The sequence below is a fragment of the Chelonia mydas genome, chromosome 24, assembly GCF_015237465.2.
Source record: "Chelonia mydas isolate rCheMyd1 chromosome 24, rCheMyd1.pri.v2, whole genome shotgun sequence".
In the NCBI taxonomy this organism is placed as follows: Eukaryota; Metazoa; Chordata; order Testudines; family Cheloniidae; genus Chelonia; species Chelonia mydas.
In genome coordinates this window covers 17,267,553-17,286,984 of record NC_051264.2, presented here as the reverse complement: position 1 = coordinate 17,286,984, position 19,432 = coordinate 17,267,553, and the positions used below count along the sequence as shown (strand labels likewise).

The 19,432-nt window shown below is 52.1% G+C and overlaps 3 protein-coding genes across 4 annotated transcripts in view; 2 read left to right on the top strand and 1 right to left on the bottom strand.

Moving 5' to 3' along the window:
- The window catches only part of LOC102945115 (interferon-inducible GTPase 5), a 93,835-nt gene that overhangs the window by 55,005 nt on the left and 19,398 nt on the right, over positions 1 to 19,432 (bottom strand). The gene's annotated exons all lie outside the window — the stretch shown is intronic.
- Positions 49 to 2,764, top strand: LOC102934085 (interferon-inducible GTPase 5). Of its 2 annotated transcripts, XM_043535208.1 has the most exons (2): positions 52 to 607; positions 638 to 2,764. In XM_043535208.1, the coding sequence occupies exons 1-2, from the start codon at positions 561 to 563 to the stop codon at positions 1,851 to 1,853; spliced, it is 1,263 nt and encodes a 420-aa protein (XP_043391143.1). In that variant the 5' UTR covers positions 52 to 560; the 3' UTR covers positions 1,854 to 2,764. The 2 variants fall into 2 exon arrangements, with proteins under 2 accessions (XP_007053413.2, XP_043391143.1); XM_007053351.4 differs by having other exon boundaries at positions 49 to 2,764.
- On the top strand, positions 14,306 to 17,534 carry LOC102934309 (interferon-inducible GTPase 5-like). Its single transcript, XM_027823029.3, is given in 2 exon segments — positions 14,306 to 16,001; positions 16,004 to 17,534. Coding segments are annotated over 2 exon segments (1,410 nt in total). The 5' UTR covers positions 14,306 to 15,247; the 3' UTR covers positions 16,660 to 17,534.

Sequence of the window (19,432 nt, the reverse complement as noted above, 5' to 3'; positions counted from 1 at the left end):
GGCACGACCCTGCAGCCCGGGGGGGGGGGGGGTCTCCATGCCTGCCCCCCATGTTGGAATCGGGAATTAGGAGCACTTCGATCTCGTGGAGTGGTCTGAGCCCCTCTCCCGCCACCCCTGTGCCTGTCCTGGGTGGTCCTTGGCTTTCACTCCCATCTCCAACCCCTCCTGGCGACCTCCTGCTCTCCTGGCTCCACAGAGCAGCACATCTGACGGCCCCATCGTCTACTCCTGGGAGAATTCTGCTCCAAAGTATTAAAAATATGCACAGCTCGTTAATTATACACATGCACAGTAGGGCAGAATTCCCCCAGGAGTAATAGTCCGTGCACCGGGGAGGTTACCCAGTATTTACAGTGCTTCAGGTGTCTGCACCGTGGGGACGGGGATGCAAGTTCCAGCACACGTGTTGGTGGGGGTGAAACCAGCCCCACGGCTGCAAGTCTGTACGTTGCTACCTGAACTGTTTTATTTTTTTAAGGCTGCATTTACACTAACCGAAACGTGCCGTTTCCTTTTCTTGTCTTGGGAAGAGGGAATCTCTTGTAGGTGCCACGGATATGGAGCTGGTCTCAGCGCTCACAAAGGGTATGGAGACCGTCTCAGCGCTCATGAAGGATATGGAGTCCATCTCAGTGCTCATGGAAGCTCTGGATCTAAGCTCGGACCCAAAGGAATTCTTCGATGGCTCCATAAAGGTGTTTGAGGAGTTCATGGATCTTTTCAAAGACAAAGGACAGGCTGAAGTGGCTTCCATAGCGCAGGCGGAGCTGGAGTCGTTCAAATCCACCATGCTCGACATCGCAGTCACGGGGGAGACGGGTGCCGGGAAATCGTCCTTCATCAATGCCCTCCGGGGACTGACTGCTGAGGATGACGGGGCTGCCCCAACTGGGGTGACAGAAATGACAACGGAGCCGACTGTTTATCCCTATCCAAACCACCCCAACGTGAGGCTATGGGACCTGCCCGGCATTGGCGCCCCAGATTTCCAGCCAAACACATACCTGCGGCAGGTGAAGTTCAAAAGCTATGACTTCTTCGTGATCATCGCTTCGGAGCGCTTCAAATGCAACCACGTGGCCCTGGCCTGGGAGATCGAGAGGATGGGGAAGAGGTTCTATTTTGTGCGCTCCAAGGTGGATGAAGACTTGCGCAACGAAGAAAGGGATCACCCTAGAACGTTCAGTCAGGAGAGCGTCCTGGAGCGACTCAGGATGGACTGCAGGAAACACCTGCAAAAGATAGGGATGAGCAACCCAGAGATTTTCCTTCTCTCCAGCTGTGAATTCACTAAGTATGATGCTCCTGGTCTGGTCAAGACTTTGCAGGATGATCTCCAAGGTCTGCAGAGACTTGCCTTTCTGCTCAGTCTGCCAAACCTGTCTGCAGAAATCATAGAGGAGAAGAAAGCTGCCCTGCAGAAGCTGATATGGCTAATCTCTCTCGCATCGGCTTTAGTCAATGTCATTCCAATCCCGCGGCTCTCTGTTGCTTGTGATATTAGCATCCTGCTAGGATCCATGATTGCCTTCTACAAGCACTTCGGCCTAGATGAGGGCTCCTTGGCTAATCTGGCCAGGCAGACTGGGAAACCGATAGCAGAGTTGAAGGCCGTTATCAGATCTCCTGGGGCAAAAGAAATAAACAGAGATTTTGTAATCAAAATGCTGCTAAAGGAGGGTGTACCTACATTAACTGCAACTCTACCAGCGCTTGGTCAACTGTTAACTGCGGGAATCTCTTTTTTAACCACCTACTTCATGCTGTCGAAATTTCTCAGTGAAGTGGCTGAAGATGCCAGAAGGGTTCGGAAGACTGCTTTGAAGGAAGACGGGAAAAAGCGTAAATGATCAGCAGACCTGTTCATGAATAAGAGACCCAATCCCAGCTGGAGATTGGGCCACCTCACCCCCAAATGTTAAAAATCAAGCCGAAAAGAAGCGGCTCTTTCATTCTTTAATTTCCCCCGGTGAGTCGGGTTTCTAGTCTTTCTGTCGGACTTGTTAGGATAGCCAAACCATTTGTCTAAAACGGGAAAACCAACAAAATACACCAAGATCCTCAACTGCTGTAAATCAGTGTCGCAACCAACCTTGCCGTCAGCTGCTGTCTCTTTCGTACCCGGCCTGCACGACCATCCAGCCCCTGCCTACAGCAGACTCTGTGCACCTTCTAAACCACGCCTTTGATCTGAAGAAGTGCAGACCATGGCTAGTTTGTGTGCTAGCAGCCGGGTTACAGATGAATGAGGGTGCTGGAACAAGCATTTCCCAGCAATGTCACTGCAAGCATTCAGAAATCACCACTCAGGCCCCTCAAAATCATGAGATTTTTAAAAATGTTTGGTTTTTTTTTTCATTTGCCTCCTGTTTTGAGGGTTTGCTGGTCACCGTGTGCTGCTGTTCTGCACAGCCCCTGAAAACCAGGGCCAGAAACTTCTTTTTTTAAATAAAACCTGAGTCTCCCATGACCACATGACGCCAGGAAGCTTTACAGGGAAGTACCAATAACTGCAGGAATCACAAGAGTTTGCAACGCTCATATAGCGACTGTAACCAAGCTGTGTTTTGCATCAGGTGATCCGAGGAGCAATTTAATCATAGCATGATCCCAACAGCCCGGGTGAGCCCTTGGACAATCCAGCAGATTGCTATGAGTTGGATATAGAAGCTAAATTCTATGTCGGTGGTTTTCAACCTTTTTTTCTGGTGACCCCGTTGAAGAGCATTGTTGATGCCCGCGACCCAACGGAGCTGGGGATGAGGGGTTTGGGGTGTGGGAGGGGCTCAGGGCTGGGGCAGAGGGATGGGGTGCACGGGTGAGGGCTGTGGGGTGGGGCTGGGAATGAGGGGTTCAAGGTGTGGGAGGGGGCTCTGGGCTGGGGCAGGGGGTTGGGGTGGAGGAGGGGGTCAGGGCTCTGGGCTGGGGGTACAGGCTCTGGGGTGGGGCTAGGGATGTGGGGATTGGGGTGCAGGAAGGAGCTTCAGGTTTTGGGGGGCTCAGGGCTGGGGCAAAGGATTGGGGGGCACGGGTGGGGCACAGGATTACCTCCGGGGGCTCCCGGTCAGCGGCGCAGCAGAAGTGCTAGGGCAGGCTTCCCGACTGTCCTGGCACCGGGGACCGCGCTGCACCCGGAAGCGGCCAGCAGCAGGTCTGGCTCCTCGGCGGATCTGCGCAAGCGGGTGCTCAGGGTAGGGGCAGCGCATGGAGCCCCGTGGTTCCCCCACCTAGGAGCCGGACCTGCTGCTGGCCACTTCCGGGGCGCAGCGCGGTGTCAGAAGAGGTAGGGACTGGCCTGCCTTAGCCGGGCAGCGCCGCCGACGGGACCTTTAACGTGCTGACCAGAGCCGCCGCGACCCAGCGCCTTCCATTCTGCGACCCAGTGCTGGGTCGTGACCCACGGTTTGAAAACCACTGTCCGATGTAATCTATGGCCAGTGCAACTGCATTCATGCTGTATCAATAATTAGTGTGCTTGTTTCTTTGTGATTACTGCTCGTGCATATATAGTCGTCTCATGTAATAAATTCAGTTATAACCTGAATTAAGCCTCTGTGTAGATCATGACGACAATGGTAAGAGAGAAAAACCCAGTGGCAGGGAGTCCCATGGGTTAACCCCAGTAATTCCCATTGCCAGGGAGTCCCACTGGTTAACACTGTTAATGCCCAGTCGCAGGGAGTCCCGTGGGTTAACCCCACTAATTCCCAGTGGGGGGAGTCCCACTGTTTAACACTGCTAATTCCCAGTGACAGAGAATACCACTGGTTAACCCCATTAATTCCCAGTGGCAGGGAGTCCCGTGGGTTAACCCCACTAATTCCCATTGACAGGGAGTCCCTCTGGTTAACACCGTTCATGTCCAGTGGCAGGGAGTCCCGACCGTAACAAAATGCTTAGGCAACCCAGGGATGAGGGGTTTAGGGTGCAGGAGGGGGCTCTGGGTTGCGGGGGGCTCAGGGCTGGGGCAGGGGGTTGGGGCTCGGGGTGTGTGTGTGTGTGTGTGTGTGTGTGTGTGTGTGTGCTGCCCCCTGCTGGAGGGGCTGAGCCCTGCATTGTGTGTGTGTGTGTGATAACTGCACACTGTCACCCCCTGACTGCATGGCAACATTTAGAGCTGTGTCCACCAGGAAATGGGCTGGGGGGCTGGGGGCCTACACTCCAGGCATGGCAAGCCAGCCTGGGCGATGTTGCTCAGCCCCCTCCAGCTGGGCTGGAGTCTCTGGAGTGAAAAGTTATGTGACTCCTGGTGACTAAGGCATGCCCCTGACAGCAGGTCTCCTCATTCCACCCGTGCAAACTGCGGGCTCCCCCACTTTGCAAGCAGCTCGGCCCTGTCCCTGCCTGGCTCCCGCACTTGGGCCCTGAGTGACGGGCTCCCGCCCACAGGCCAGGGGTGCAGCCGCTCTGCTCCTGCGGCAGGTCTCGGCAGCGTTTCCACCGTGCTACCGCCTCCGAAGGAGGACAAACAAGGCCCTGAAATGGCTCCGGCCTTTCATCTCTGACCGAAGCCCAGGGCCATTCTGGGCAACGACTCCGCAGCCTCGAGGGCTCCCGTCTCCTGGGGCTCATCCCCTCCCCTCCCAATTCAGCAGCTGCAGGAAACCAGCAGCTGAGCTGCCCAGATGCCCAGGCTGAGGGGCCAGCAGGCCACAGACCACACCTAGCTTTGCTCTGGCTTCGTGGCCAACGTTACCTGCCCTGTCTCCCAGGCCTCTCGCTGCCTGGCCAACGTCAGCAGTGGGGTGAGAGGAGCAGCAGCAGCCCCCCACACGAGGCGGAGCTGATTCTGGCAGTGAGAGGGGACTACTTTGGAGAACTCTGCCAGAGAAACCCCTTCCCTTGGCCCTAGACAGCTCGAGGGGCCCCTGGCCTTGGGCACCTCCTGCTCTGGTTTACCTGGAGCGGGTATTCCTGTGCCAGGCTGTGTGGACACTCCTACCTGGGAAGCAACGTGGCTAGAACGGAGTTAGCTAAATTGGGTTTGTTACCAGCCGTCGCTGACTCCACCCTGAGCCAGGTTTGTTCCAGAGTCAGACCATCCACACAGACCTGCAGCAAAATACCCGCATCACCACTCGGCACCCCGTTTAGCGGAACCGTCTGCCTCTGCGCAGGCCAGGCTGATTCTGCCCCGCTCCTGCGCACTCCCCCAGCAGAACACCCTCCCATCTGTCGGCATCCGGCCAGCAGGTCACCGCTGCTGAGCTGGCCACGAGTTACGGGAAAGGCCCTGATAAGGCAGCTGCAGTTTCCCGTCTTCAGGAAACGGAGGCTGAGCTCTGAGAATGCGCCGCATGGTTCACAGTGGGGCAGCGTCTGCCCAGCCCCACGGGCTCCCAGGGACACGTTGCCCGGGTCTTCGCTCTTCGCTCTGGCTCCCCACTGAACACCGCGTTCAGGCTCCTTGCCCTCGGTTTCAAAGCCCTGCATGACACTGGCCCCACCTGCCTGAGATACCGGCTTTCTTCCCCCTCCGCCATGACTTCCCACAACAGCTGCTAACTGACGGGGGAGACCAACAACTGGGTTTGACAGAGTCCTCACGGGAACCGGACCCAGACGACGCAGCTCGCTGGCACAGGACACCCCAGCCTGGCCGCCTTTTGAGCCAATGCAAACCCCGTCACTGCGGCCAGCACCACACTCCTGCTCTTCTGCATTCAGGAGCAGCCGGAGCCTGCCTATGGCGAGCAGGGAAGAAAGACAGAGAGGCCCTGGATGCCGTTATTTTCCGCTGGGAGACGCTCAGACAATTGCAGCGATGGGCCCAATGCAAGAACCCAGATGAGAGAAACCGGATGTGAAATGCTGCAACATCAGAGATTCCACTGGCTCTGAGCTCAGGCTCCTTTCTCTTTTCCTCAGCAGGATGTGGCTTCCGATTTTTAAAGGCTGCCTCTTTGCCCCTGGCCGCTCTTACTCTGTTGTTTAGCCACCGGGGCACATTTTTGGCCCTCCACTATGTAGTTAAATTTGGGGTCACAGGTAACATTTCATTTGAGCTGCTATTACTTTGCTTCACAGAGCTTTACACGGTACACATTTCATTTCATGGTGCATAACTTCCTGCTGTGTCTTGTATCTGATGTTGCTATTTGCACCTGTGCAAAGGGGGTGTCATCTGCTACCAAACGGCAGGAGAGTGCATTACAACCACTCTGCAGCGCCGTAAGTGATGGCTCAAGACAGAGCATGGCCCTGGATTTCTGCCTTCCCTGTGAGAATGCTGAATTCCTTGGGTTTCAGCAATGAGCCCAGGTAACATTCAGCAGCTGCTGAATGGACATACACAGACAACAGCACTTCGCATTGACTCATTAGCTGCTATTCAGTAAAACTGTAACAGGCTTGTCATTAGAGGTCGTTGGGACAGTGACCAGCCCTCCCTGTGTGTTTGTGTAGTATACAGCGTCCTGATCCTGACTGGTCCCTTTGGGCATGATGGCCATGCATGTCAGAATACTCCTAATTAATAATGGCATGTCTGACTACAGGCAGGAGGGCAGAATCTGGCTGCCTCATTCTTTATTGCATTCCATTGAGAATTTTTCTCAAACAAATGCATTAAAACTATTGGTGCTCGTTGACAAAGCTCTCTGGACTTTCTTTTAAACATTGTTTTTTGCTGCCCGATTCATATGAGAGAATTGCATCTGCCAAGCTAACATCTGGCCATCACCGTTTATCACCATCATCAAGTTCCTATTACACCTCTGGTGTTTAGGGCGGTGACGAAGCTCCTCCGCTCCTGTCTGTTTTTGGCAAGTCTTTCAGTCGTTCCCCAGGTCTGCCCCAGTTTTTTCAGCTCAGCTGCCACAGCTCTTCACCGTGTTGTTTTCGGGCGGCCTCATTTTCGCTTGCTTTGAGGTGTCCATCTTATTGCTACTCTGGTGGTGGAATCACATGACCGATCCATCTCCAGCGCCTCCTGGCAATGAGGGTGCTCACATCCTCTTGGCTGCACTGTGTCAACAGATCTTGGTCTGAGATTGTTCTGGGCCAAAAGATACGGAGGCATGGGATTAGCAGGGTTCAGAAAATGTCTGGATGTTTATATGGAGGACCTGACTATCCAGAGATATAATAGGAAAGAGTGAAACAAAGAAACAGACAAAAACCACCCCAGAATTTTGGAAGGTACAGAAACTTCCTGATTGAGGGCATGAACCAAGCTCTAGTTAAAGGGACCAGCATGAGCCATTTCCTAGGGCATGCTGTCTCATAACTGCTACTGAGGGCCCCTTGCTCCTTCCTCCAGAGCAGCTGGTAATGGCCATTGTCAGAGACAGGATTCTGAGCTAGAGGGGCCCTAGTCTGATCCCCTCTGGCAGCTCTTCTGCTTCTCTGTTAATTAATGAAGGTGAAACTAATGAAGCAGTGGTTTTGTGAAATCATAGCTTTCTGCTTATAGTGAGAACTATGACATAATTTCCTGTGCATGGAATGTCTGGCTGGGCTCTGGAAATGATTTGGTTCTTTTAAAGAAATAAACATTTTGGACTGTTTCTATGTCTTGAATTGTCTCAGTGTAAATCACTGTTCAGCAAAAATGACAAATTGTCCCTTCATTGCCAGCAAATAACCCTCCTCCCCACAAAATAACATGAACATTGGTTCTCTTTGTGTGTCAGTCTCTTTAACAGAAACTGACCACTGAGGCGGTGACACAAGGGAGTCGGGGATGCACAGGCATTCCCAGCCTCGGGGCTCCAAGGGGGTGGCTCTGGAATCCTATGTGCTCTGTTGGTCAGTGACTGTGATGGGCGGTCACGTCCAGAGATAGAAGAGACAAGACAACTAATCTGGGGCCCTTGGATCATATGCTAAGGCAGCATGGCCTTGAGCAGCGGTTCTCAAACTTCATTGCATCACGACCCTCTTCAGGCAACAAAAATTACTATGTGACCCCAGGAGGGGTTACAGAAGCCTGAGTCCACCCAAGCAGGGGGGCCAAAGCCCAAGCCCAATCGCCCCGGGGGGGCAAGCCGGCCAAAGCTGAAGCCCACGGGCTTCAGCCCTGAGCGGGGGTCCTGTAACCGGAGCCCAGCCACCGAGGACTGAAGATCTCTGGCTTCAGCTTCGGCCCTGGGCGCTGGGGCTTGGGCTTTGGCCCCAGGCCCTAGCAAGTCTAATGCCAGCCCTGGCAACCCCGTTAAAATGGTGTCATGACCCACTTTGGGGTCCCGACCCATAGTTTGAGAACCACTGGCCTAGAGGAACGACAGTTTACTCGCTCTTGCAAATGTAACCCCCAAGGAGATGCCCTAGGTTCCTGGGGCTCGGTCTGCCGGCAGCTCCGGGAGGGGCACACTGCCCCTGGTAGAGAGGGGGAGCCAAGGCAGGCTCAGAGTCTGCCCGGCAACCACTAGGGAGGGAGATGCCCTCCCAGGGAGCTCAGGAAAGGGGAGAAGCCATTTGGGAGTCAGTCTGGAGCCGGCCAGGGCAAGGGCAGGCCTGGCTGTGTGGGGAGCTGGGGAGTCCCAGGCCAGCATGCAGGGTTCCCCCTGAGAACTGGCCTCTAGGGACCTGACAGCAGATCCCTGCGCTGGGCTTTTCCCTCTCCACTGATGATTCCCAGTTTGTAGAGTTTTGCTGGGAAACTTCCCCAGCCAGGCTGAGTTCGCCCTCCAGCTCCCTAGGGGAGACCAGTCACCACATGACCAGTTCTGCTGTGGCTGCTAGTCCAGGGCTGGCCTGCTGGGAGTGTGTCTGGACTCTGGGCTAGGAGACGACAGTTTGGATTTTCGTACAGTTGTGTAATCTGCACCTTGAGCCCTGCACCCCTTTGTGGTGAGGGGAAATCCTGGGACCAGAAGCAGCCTGATTCCTGCCCAAAGAGGATCCCTGCCAGCAGAGATCAGCCCCTCTGCAGTGACCGAGGAGTCCAGAGTCAGCTCTGAACCTGAGGATCATTCATGGAGTTTGTGATGCACCATCGTTTAGTCAGTCAGGGAATTTGTTTTGGGGACCCCCTACTCCCTGAACTGTGTCCTCAAGCCAGGGAGTGAGGGTTTGGGGATTTTATAACCTGCTGCATATTAAACCTGTAGAGGGATTTACCACCTTCTCCCACTTGCGAGTCCTTTGGGATGTACTGAACCCAGTCAGCCACACTGCTAAACCACTGCAGAGAAGAATTTTGTGGTCATAGGTCATCAAGGGCCCCAACAAAGTACGCGTACCAACGGGACACTGATCTTACATTTGCTACCTCAGGTCCCGTGACTGGGGAAAGTCACGGGTATTATCAACGTGGGCACCAGTGACCCTAAAAATAGTGTTTTACCCTGTTATGTTATATTTGTCTCCTGTTTAATATAATTATTGTGTTGAATATATTGTATGTGTGTGTATTATTTCTTGGAAGTCTCCAACTATCTGGCAAGTAAGTGGGGGTTACCCTGTGGTTAGAATTTTCCTCCCAAGCTGCCCTAGTGACCCTGCCAGGAAGGAGCGAGCGGGGTGGAGGCACCGCCGAATAAATTCATAGGAAAAAATAAAGAAGATTCACCCTACTGAGTGGGTGGCGGAATCCAGAAGAACCCAGCCCTGTCCATCAAAACCTGTCAGCATTAAAGACGGTAACCGGCTGGAGAGGGGGCACTATACAAATTTATCGTAACTTGACTTTGGCCCTTGCTGCAGGCAGACTCACAATACGGCACACAAGATTGGGAAGCCAAATGGGAAACAGTGCCCTGGCACCCAGGGGAAAGGACAATGAACTGCAAGCCCAAAGACCACTCCTATCCCAGCTCTTCCACTGATGGCTATTTGCTACTAGCAGTGGCCGATGGGCCACATTCTCAGCGTAACATCCCTTTCATAAACTTATCAAGCTCAGTCTCGAAGATGGTTAGTTTTTTCGCTCCCATTGGAAGGCTGCTCCAGAACTTCTCTCCTCTGATGGTTAGAAACCTTCACCTAACTTCAAGCCAAAATTTATTGATGGCCAGTTTATATCCATTTCTTCTTGTGCACCATTGGTGTGGAACTTAAACTTCCCCTCCCTGGTATTTATCCCTCTGGTGTATTTATAGAGAGAAATCATATCTCCCCTCAGCCTTTGTTTGGTTAGGCTAAAGAAGGCAAGCTCCTTGAGTCTCCTTCGTAAGGTGTGTTTTCCATTCTTCTGATCATCCTCGTAGCCCTTCTCTGCACCTGTTCCTGTTTGAATTAATCTTTCTTGAACATGGGAGACTACAACTGCACACAGTATTCCAGATGACCTCTCAAAACAGTTTCTTGTATAATGGTATCTTTGCTATCTCTACTGAAAATCCCTTGCCTGATGCTTCCTAAGATTGCATTAGCCTTTCTCATGGCTGCATCACATTGGCAGCTCATAGTCATCCTGTGATCGACCATCACACCCAACTCTTTCTCCTCCTCTGTTGCTTCCCACTGATATGCCCCCAGTTTATAGCAAAAATTCTGGTTAGTCCCTAAGTGCATGACCTTGTACTTTGCACTATTAAATTCCATTCCATTTCTATTACTCCAGTTTTCAAAGTCATCCAGATCTTCTTGTATGATGTTCTGGTCAACCTCCATATTGGCCATACCTCCCAGCTTTGTGTCATCTGCAAATTTTATTAGCACGTTCCCACTCTTTTTTACCAAGGTCAGTAATAAAAGTGTTAAATGAGAGTGATCCCAAGACTGATCCCTGAGGAACTCCGCTAGTGACCTCTCTCCAGCCTGACAGTTCGCCATTCAGTACGAGCCTTCGTAGTCTTCCCTTTAACCAGTCCGTACCCATCTTTCAATTCTCATATTAATCGCCAACCTCTCCAATTTAACTAATAATTTCCCATGTGGAACTGTACGCTTGACTGAAACGCAGGTAGGTTAGATCTACTGCATTTCCTGTGTCTAAAAAATCAGTTATCTTCTCATAGAAAGAGATCAGATTGGTCTGGCATGATCTGCCTTTTGTAAAACCATGTCGTACTTTATCCCATCCAGTTTGGGCTGCAGCTCTTCCCTATGAATGTTTCCCCCTTGCTTGGGAGGAAGGTTTCACATAACTTCTGCAACTTTGACTTGAGGAAATTCCAAGCCGACTTCACATTCAGATCCTTGAGTTTTTCAGTCCAGTCACTTCCCTAACTTCTTCCCTCAAGTTTTTAGTTTGCTTTTTTGAAACCAAGCACCACAGTTACAGATCTATTTTTGTTTATCCTTCCATTTAAAATTGAATTAGCTCATGATCACTTGAACCAAGGTAGTCTCCTACAACCAGTTCGTCTATGAGCTCCTCACTACTTGCCAATAAAATGGCATCATCTCTTGTTGGTTCAGCGACTGTTTGGTGAAGAAATCTGTCTGCTATCACGTCCAGAAAAAATTGGGCTCTACCATTATTAGTAGCATTTGTCCTTTAGTCTATATCTGGGAAATTAAAGTCTCCCATAATCACACAATACCCAGTAGTATTTATTTCATTCCAAATATTAAAGAGGTCTTTGTCCATACCCAGAGTTTTTGTAGTAGGAGCCACAATCATACTACTTGTGATAAATTTGTGAGAGCCAGCAACTCTGTGATTGTCACGCACACTTTGGGGATGGGCTGGGAGAGTTCAACAATCTGAAAAAAATGGCATCAATCGTTTAAAAAAAAAAGCATATGTTTTTTGGGGTCTGACTCATAATTTGTGAAATTTTGGCTTTGGTAATACTGCAGATACTGCACACTGCTTTGAACATGTACAATGCTACATATGGCCACGCTAAGGTGGTCTGCTCAGAGGTCAGGAAGAACTGGGGCCTGAAGTCGGCTTTCTGCCTGGAGCCCCTTTATCTTCACTGCCCCAGCTCTCCAGCCCGGTCTCTCAAGTTCAGTCCCATTCCAGGGTTGCAAAGAGTTCAACAAAACTGTCTTCGCTTGCGCTTCCAAACAGAGCCTTGTCCCCCTTGGGGACTTAGGTCACTTCGCTAGTAGGCTGGGGGGGGGGGGTACCATGGCCAACCCACTACTCCGGGTCCCTGCCCAGGGACCCTACATACTGCTTCCTTCAGTTTGCTGCTGCTATTCCATGGGCCTTTTCCCATGGGGCCTTTAGCGCCTTTCTCTCCACCCTGACTCAGGGCTGAGGTTCTCAAATCCTCTTCCTCCTTGCTGAATGCGGGGATCACCAGAAGCTGTCTTCTGGTTCTCTTCTTGAGCTCCTGTCAGCAGCAACAAGCACCCTTCCTTACTCTTCTGGTCCCAGCCAGGAATTGACCTACTCAGGCCCTGTAGCTCCTTTTAATTGAGCCTGCTAGGCTCTGATTGGCTCCTTCCAAGAGGCCTATCGAGGCAGGCCTGGAGGACCCCCCTCTGCTGCTTCTTCCTGGGTCGAGGGTTGCCACCTGTCCAGGTTTTACCAGACAGTCCGTTTTTTGGCTTCTGTGTCCAGGTGCTATTTAGGGTTGCCAGGTGCCCGGTTTTCAAGGGGAAATTCCGGTCAAAAAGGGGACCTGGCAACCCTAAATGGCACCCAAACCAAAAGTCCAGTTACTGTGGGGTGGTGGGAGGCGCCAGGTCATTAGTCCATGCCAGCCCCTGCTCATCGGGGCTACCTCCTTCCTGCAAGCAGGCTCCTTGAGACAATCCAGCAAACGACGTGGGGAAGGATGGAGAAAGGAGTGAGCGATGGGGGCAGGGCATTGGGAGGAAGAGGGAAAGAAGAGGCGGGGCCTTGAGGGAAGAGGTGGAGCAGGGGTGTGGCCTTGGGGGAAGAGGCAGAGAAGAGGCAGGGCCTTGGGGGTCCAGTAACCAGCAATTAGAAAGGTGGCAACCCTACCTGGGGCAGGGTTTGGTAGGATCGCAGGCCCTCCAGCAGGAAGCCTCGAAGGGCCTAGTACACCCCATCACATCATTGTTAGGATTCTTTTTTGATCTTACTACTTTTTAAAAATGCCTTCTTATTGTTCTTAACTCTACTGGCCATAAATTTTTCCTTGTGTTATTTTGCTTCCCTTATCAATTTTCTACAATTCCTAGCTTCTGATTTACTTTCATTACTATCACCTTCTCCATTCATCCATTTGTTATATATATATTAAATAACTGCCTTCACTTCCCCTCTAAACTCAGTCTGTTTTTTTAATTAGCATGGCCTTCTTCCTGAGTTGTGGGATTGTGGCTTTTTGGGCATATAGTAAAGTATTCTTAAGCAATTCCCAGTTATCATTCACATTTTTCTGATAAAATTCTTACTTCCAGCTGAACTGGCTCATAACTTTTTTCCGCTTTTTGAAATTGAGACTTTTAAAGCAACAGGTACATAAATCACTGGTCTGGACTTTTTTCTGTTTGCACATTATAAATGTGATCAAATCACGATCATGTGTATCTAAATTACCATTAATTTTTAGTTTATGATCAGTTCTTTAGCTGTGAAGATGAAGTCTAATATAGACTCCCCCATGCTGGATGCAACACTTTTTGAGTTGGGAAATTGTCATAATGGATGTGTCAAATCTATGAGCTTGGCTATATTCTCTCTACACAGCCACTGCTCTAACCACGAGACCATGCTCCTCCCCTAGTAAACATGTGTGCTAAGGATCTGAACGTCTTGGATTCAAATCCTGCTGATGACCTGGAGAAGGTGGGGGTGGGGGGCGGAAGAGAGTTATGGATGCATATAATGGTATCAGTTTTTCTAGTTTTCTCATTTTCAAATTGTATCAGTTTAATTTGTACAGTGAGAAAACACCCTGAAGAAGTTCTGTAGTTAAAAAACCTGTCAATTATAGGGCAATGTATAATAAAAGCCAGGCGTTCCACATTTCAGTCACGTTCTCACAGTTTGATGGCTTGTGTCACACATTGGCAGGTTTGATAGCCTTCGAGCCACATTTACTGTCCTGTGAGCCTTTCTCTTGCTTGAAAGGGTCTGCAGTGAGTTATGGGGAAGGGGACCTGGTCGGGTCTGCTTGCAGAAACTCCCAAAGGCGCAGCTCAGAATATGCCCCTGGAGGTGTGTGATCTGAATGAAACCTCTGACTCTTTCAGTCAAGCCCAAGAAGGGAAGCAGTGATGTAAGGAGCCAGCTGCCACCATCTCTGTTCCTCTGAGGCCAGCTAGAGACAGTCAGACACCTCTGTATCTAGGCCCCGCTCTGTCCCTCCCCTGTTATCCACCACAGCCAGGCCAGGGGGGTGATGCCCTGCCCGGCTTCCTCAGCCAGCTGCTGCTTTCACTTTCCCTGCACTGTTCCAGGGAAGGGGAAGGGCCAGACTGGGGGGCATGGGGAGGGGCAGTGGGATTGAGCCAGCCGCAGAGCAGAGGGAAGGGAAGGGGAGAAAGAGGGGCACACAAAGAGGGGACTTGGCAGGAAGAGGGGGAGCTAGGAGCCCACAGAAGGCAAGACAGCAGCTGAGACACTGAGGACGAGAGATTGATGAGCTGCTTGTGCCCACAGATTGCTGCCCCTTCCTAGAGACCATCGGGCCCCCCTGGATGCAGCGCAGCCTGGGGGAAGGTAAGAGATTCCTGCTGGCTGGGATTTCCCTGCACTCCCCACCCTCCCCACCCCAATTCTCACATCCCCCAATAGTGGCCAGCTGCCGGGCTCTGATGCTAATGTCTTCTGGTCCTGTGCATGGAGCCGGGATGGGGTCCAAGAAAGCAGTGCGCTCCCCTTCTTCCTGCCAGGCCTTTGGGGCGAGTGAGAGCAGCTGCAGGGATCCCCCTGGCTCCCCTGGCCTAGAGGGCATGCTGAGGGAGGGCTGGGTCTGAGCACTGCTCTGCCCATTCACAGCTGAGCTATTGTCCCCGTCAGGGGGCAGGGTGCTGGGCTGGCTCGAAAATCTCCCCGTGTATATTTGTGTCTTCATGGGGGCTGAGATCTTGTGAAAATTCTTACCTGTGGGTCTGCACAGCACCCAGAATAATGGGGGCTCCTGATCTCAGTCAGGGGGTCTGGGCTGCGCCCACCACAACAGGGCCCTGATCTCGGTCGGGGTCTGGGCACGCCTGGCACAGCGGGCTCCGATCTCAGTCAGGATTCATATGCACTATTATACAACAAATAATAAATAATGATTAAAACCAAACAACTCCTGTTTTTCCCATACTTCCCCTGCCTCCTTCAGTGCCCGGACCAGATACGCAAGGGGAAGAGTTATGGTTGCATAGGCTACCATAAATATGCCTTTTCCTAACTTTTGAGTGCTTGACGTTGCCACCATAAGTAATCCACTGTCGGCGTAGGATTTTCCAGAGGTAGCAATAACCAGGAGCTGAAATGTTTCTTCTTCTCTGTAGTAGATTGAGCACCATGGCTCTCGATGGGTTCAAAGCCGCTGTCTATCAAGGGAGCCTGACAGAAGCTATTTCTAATGTGCAGGATTTTTACAGCCACACCCTCAGCATTGCCGTTACAGGGGAGTCAGGGTCCGGGAAGTCCTCCCTCATCAACGCCATACGGGGGCTACATGCTGGTGATGAAGGTGCTGCTGAAACCGGGATGCTGGATGTCATAAGGGAGCTGATGGCTTATCCAGATCCCGTCCTTCCAGGAGTCACCCTCTGGGACCTACCAGGGGTGGGGGTGTCCTATTTCCCTCTAGACATCTACTGTGAGCGGCTCAATTTGAGCCAATTTGAGTTCTTCATCATTGTCGGCTCCCAGCGCTTCCGCTCCGACCACACCAGGCTGGTCCGTGAGATCCAGAGACTGGGCAAGAGGTTCTACTTTGTGCGCTCCAAAGCCAACGTGGACCTGGACGCCTCCAGGAGGCAGCGTCCCTCCAGCTACAATGAGGAGAGGATCCTGCAGCAGATGAGGGAGGACTGCAGGAGAGGCCTGGGAGCAGAAGGAGTGGGCCACCCACAGGTTTTTGTCGTGTCCAGCTGGGACCCCAACCACTACGATTTTCCCCTACTGCGGCAAACTTTGCAGATGGAGGTGCAGAGCCTGAAGAGACACGCCTTCCTGCGGAGCCTGCCTGCTGTCGCCTTGCCCATCGTCAAGCAGAAAAAAGCCGCCCTGAAGGGGCAGATTTCTCATGTCTTCTCACTGCCGTTCCTGTCCCAGGCCTCTCTTTCTTGTGCACCTTCTTCATCTTCAGGAAACACCTGTTCCGATACTATAGCAGCTTCGTCGTGGACGACAGGTCCCTCTCTGCTCTCGCCCGGCAGGTTGGGAAGCCCATAGGGGAACTGACGGCCGTGACAACGTCCTTGGGAACGACCCCCATGATGGCTCTGAAGCTGCTGTCGGACTCGGTGGGGGCCGCCGTGATGGTAGCGGAATATTCGTGGAAGCGCCTCCCCGTGTTTGGTGCCTTGGTGCCCGGAGGGGTGGCGCTGCTTACCACGTTCTTCATGCTGCAGCAGTGTTTGGCCTCAGACGATGCCCAGCGGGTTCTGAGCAAAGCGCTGGAGGCAGAAGGGGAAACACCATCTAGGATTGGATGTCGTGTCGGATGTGCCTGCTGCTGTCTAGCAGACATGGTCTTGGACTTCAAGCAGGAAAGCTTCATGCTTCTCCATCCAGGAGTCCTATGTCCAGTCCCCATAAACCATTTAGGGGTGTTGTTGCACGTGGGTCAAAGTGCCCATAACAAAGGAGACAGACTCAGCGACAGCTCAACGCTCCTGAGGTTTCGCCCCACAAGGAAGGAGGCAGCTTCCTTCTTGACATTCATACAATAAAAATAAAATTATACTGAATCCAGTTCTACCTACCTGTGTCCCCTGTGCTCTTCCATCACTTCGGTATATGAGCACCTTACACACATTAACGGACCGGATCCCCACACTGGGGCAAATCGGCCATAGCTCCATTGGGGTCAATGGCAGAGACCCCCAGCTGGGGTCAATTGGCCATAGCTCCACTGGGGTCACTGGGGCTAGACCACCGCTGGGGTCAATGGGCCGTAGCTCCTTTGGAGTCAATGGGGCCGGATCCCAGCTGGGGTCAATCGGCTGTAGCAGAATGGGAGTCAATGGGGCCAGATCCTCAGCTGCGGGCCATTGCTCCATTGAAGCTTAGAAGCTGAAGGTCTTGTCCTCATGGGAAACTTTTTCGGTAGAACGTAAGCTGTGAATTTAAACTGACAGAATGACCCTGGTGGAACCTCCTGTGTGGACGCTCTCGCTCCGGCAGAAGAGTGGCTTTTTTCCGTTTGGTTTATGTCACTTGGGAGAGGGTTTAAGCTGAGCCGGAGAATGTCACTGTTCTACCGGGACAAGAAGACAAGGCAAGGCCTTGAAGACAAGGCCTTGAAGACAAGGCCTAAAAGCCTCATTAAAAGTCAATCCACCCGAAGCTCACCAATCATGTGGGACGATCCTGCCCTGTGAATCTTGTCAGTTGCCTTTAGCTGCAATGCTGGGGCAGTGGGTTTGCTGTGTTTGCTTTTTCAGGCTGGTCAGTATCGTCTTGTTGTTTCCTTGCGCTTTTTCTCCGCCTGTTTGTGGAATCTACGTATTGCCAATAATCTTCCGCTTAGATTGAAAGCCCTTCAGGGCAGGGCCTGTCTCTTTGTTATATCTTCGTACAGTGCCTGGAACAATGGGGCCTTGGTTTCTAGATGCTACCGTAATACAAACATCTCACAATAATTTGCCGGGTATCATGTGCCGTCGCTGTATCAACAGGCTGACAGTCAGTATCGATTCTAATCACGTCGTCTTGCGATCATGTGATGCTTTATTGACTCATTCACTCCCGACGCAGATCATGTTTAACGTAATAACGCCATTAGATTCCACACCCGCCAGCCAGTGCCTATCCACATTTACCTTCATTCACTAATCTTGGTATTTGTTGTGTTTGTGTGTGTGTGAGAGAGAGAGAGAAAGAGAGAGATTGTGTGTGTTTGTCTGTAATCATGAATCTCAGATGCTGTGTGTTTTTCCATGTGCAAAAGTGAGTGTTGGACTCTGGCTGTGTATAATCATGAGTTTCATATTGTGTGTGTGTGTCTGTGTGTGATCAGGAGTCTTGGACTGTCTGTGCGCATCTGTGTGTGTGATAGCAAGTCTTGGATCACGTGTGTTTAATCATGTCTTGGATTGTGTGTCTGTGTAAGTCAAGGGTGGGAAAACTACGGCCTGGGGGCCACAACCGGCCCTTCAGATGTTTTAATCTGGCCCTTGAGCTCTCGCTGGGGAGTGGGGTCCGGGGCTTCTCCCACCCTGCATGTGCCACGGCTCCGCACGGCTCCTGGAAGTAGAGACATGTCCCCGCTCCGGCCCTACACTTAGGAGCAGCCAGGGGGCTCCATATGCTGCCCCCGCTGCAAGCGCCACCTGGTTCCTGGCCAATGGGAGCTGCAGGGGCAGCACCTGTAGACGGGGCAGAGTGTGGAGCCGCCTGGCCGTACCTCCACATAGGAGCCGGAGTGGAGACGTGTTGCTGCTTCCGGGAGCTGCTTGAGGTAAGTGCCACCTGGAGCCTGCACCTCTGACCAACTCCTGTGCCCCTTCCCTAGCCCTGATCCCCCTTCTGCCCTCTGAGCCCCTCAGTCCCCAGAGCACCATCCTTCACCCCCAACCCCTCATCACCAGCCCCACCACAGAGCCTGCACCCCCAGTTGGAGCCCTCTCCCACCCCAACCCCCTGCCCATCCAGAGCCCCCTCCTACACCCTGAACTCCTCATTTCTGGCCCACCCCAGAGCCTTCACCCCCTCCCACACCCCAATCCCCAATTTTGTGAGCATTCATGACCTGCCATACAATTTCCATACTCATATGTGACCCTTGGGTCAAAACGTTTGCCCACCCCTGGTGTAAATCTTGGACACTCTGTGTGTGTGTAATCCTGAGTCCTGGATTGTGTGTGTAACTGTGAGTCTTGGATCATGTGTCTGTGTGTGAGATAGTGAGTCTGCGTGTGTGGGTGTGCGTCCGGGATTACGTGTGTGTGTTTGTGATGATCGGGCTGATTTCCCCTGTGTTTAATTCTAGCAGGGGTCGTGGGCCTATCAGAAGCCGCACCCACCCTCCTACGGGCCCTAGAGTCGTTTGGAAAATGGGGTTTGTTGAGGGGAGGTATTTCTTAGAATATTCCATTTTTTTTTGTCATCCAACTGAAAAATGTTCAGCTGAAAAACCCGGGTTTTTTTTAATCATAATTTTTTTTTTGTGGCAGGACCCACCAACCAGGGCTGGAGACCCTAAAGGGTTAAAGCAGCTTCCCCTCCCCCCTACGCCTGGGGATGCCAGGGCAGCTCTGTTTCCTGAACAGAGCAGTTGTTGGAAAGATACCGGGCACCAGGACTGAACCTTGGACTTGGGGGGAGGACGAGGGGGGAATAAACGCAGGAGTAAATGCATTTAACCCTGGAATTAAAGGAGACACATCTTTCGCTGTGCGGCATAGCAGCTCCCTAAACCACTTCCCAGGATCCAGCCACTAGAGGGGGTGAAAGACACACACTGGGATGTTTCAGAGTAACAGCCGTGTTAGTCTGTATTCG

Excerpts from the sequence above, each read along its gene's own strand:
- LOC102934085 (XM_007053351.4), top strand. The coding sequence starts at position 561 with ATGGAGCTGGTCTCAGCGCTCACAAAGGGTATGGAGACCGTCTCAGCG.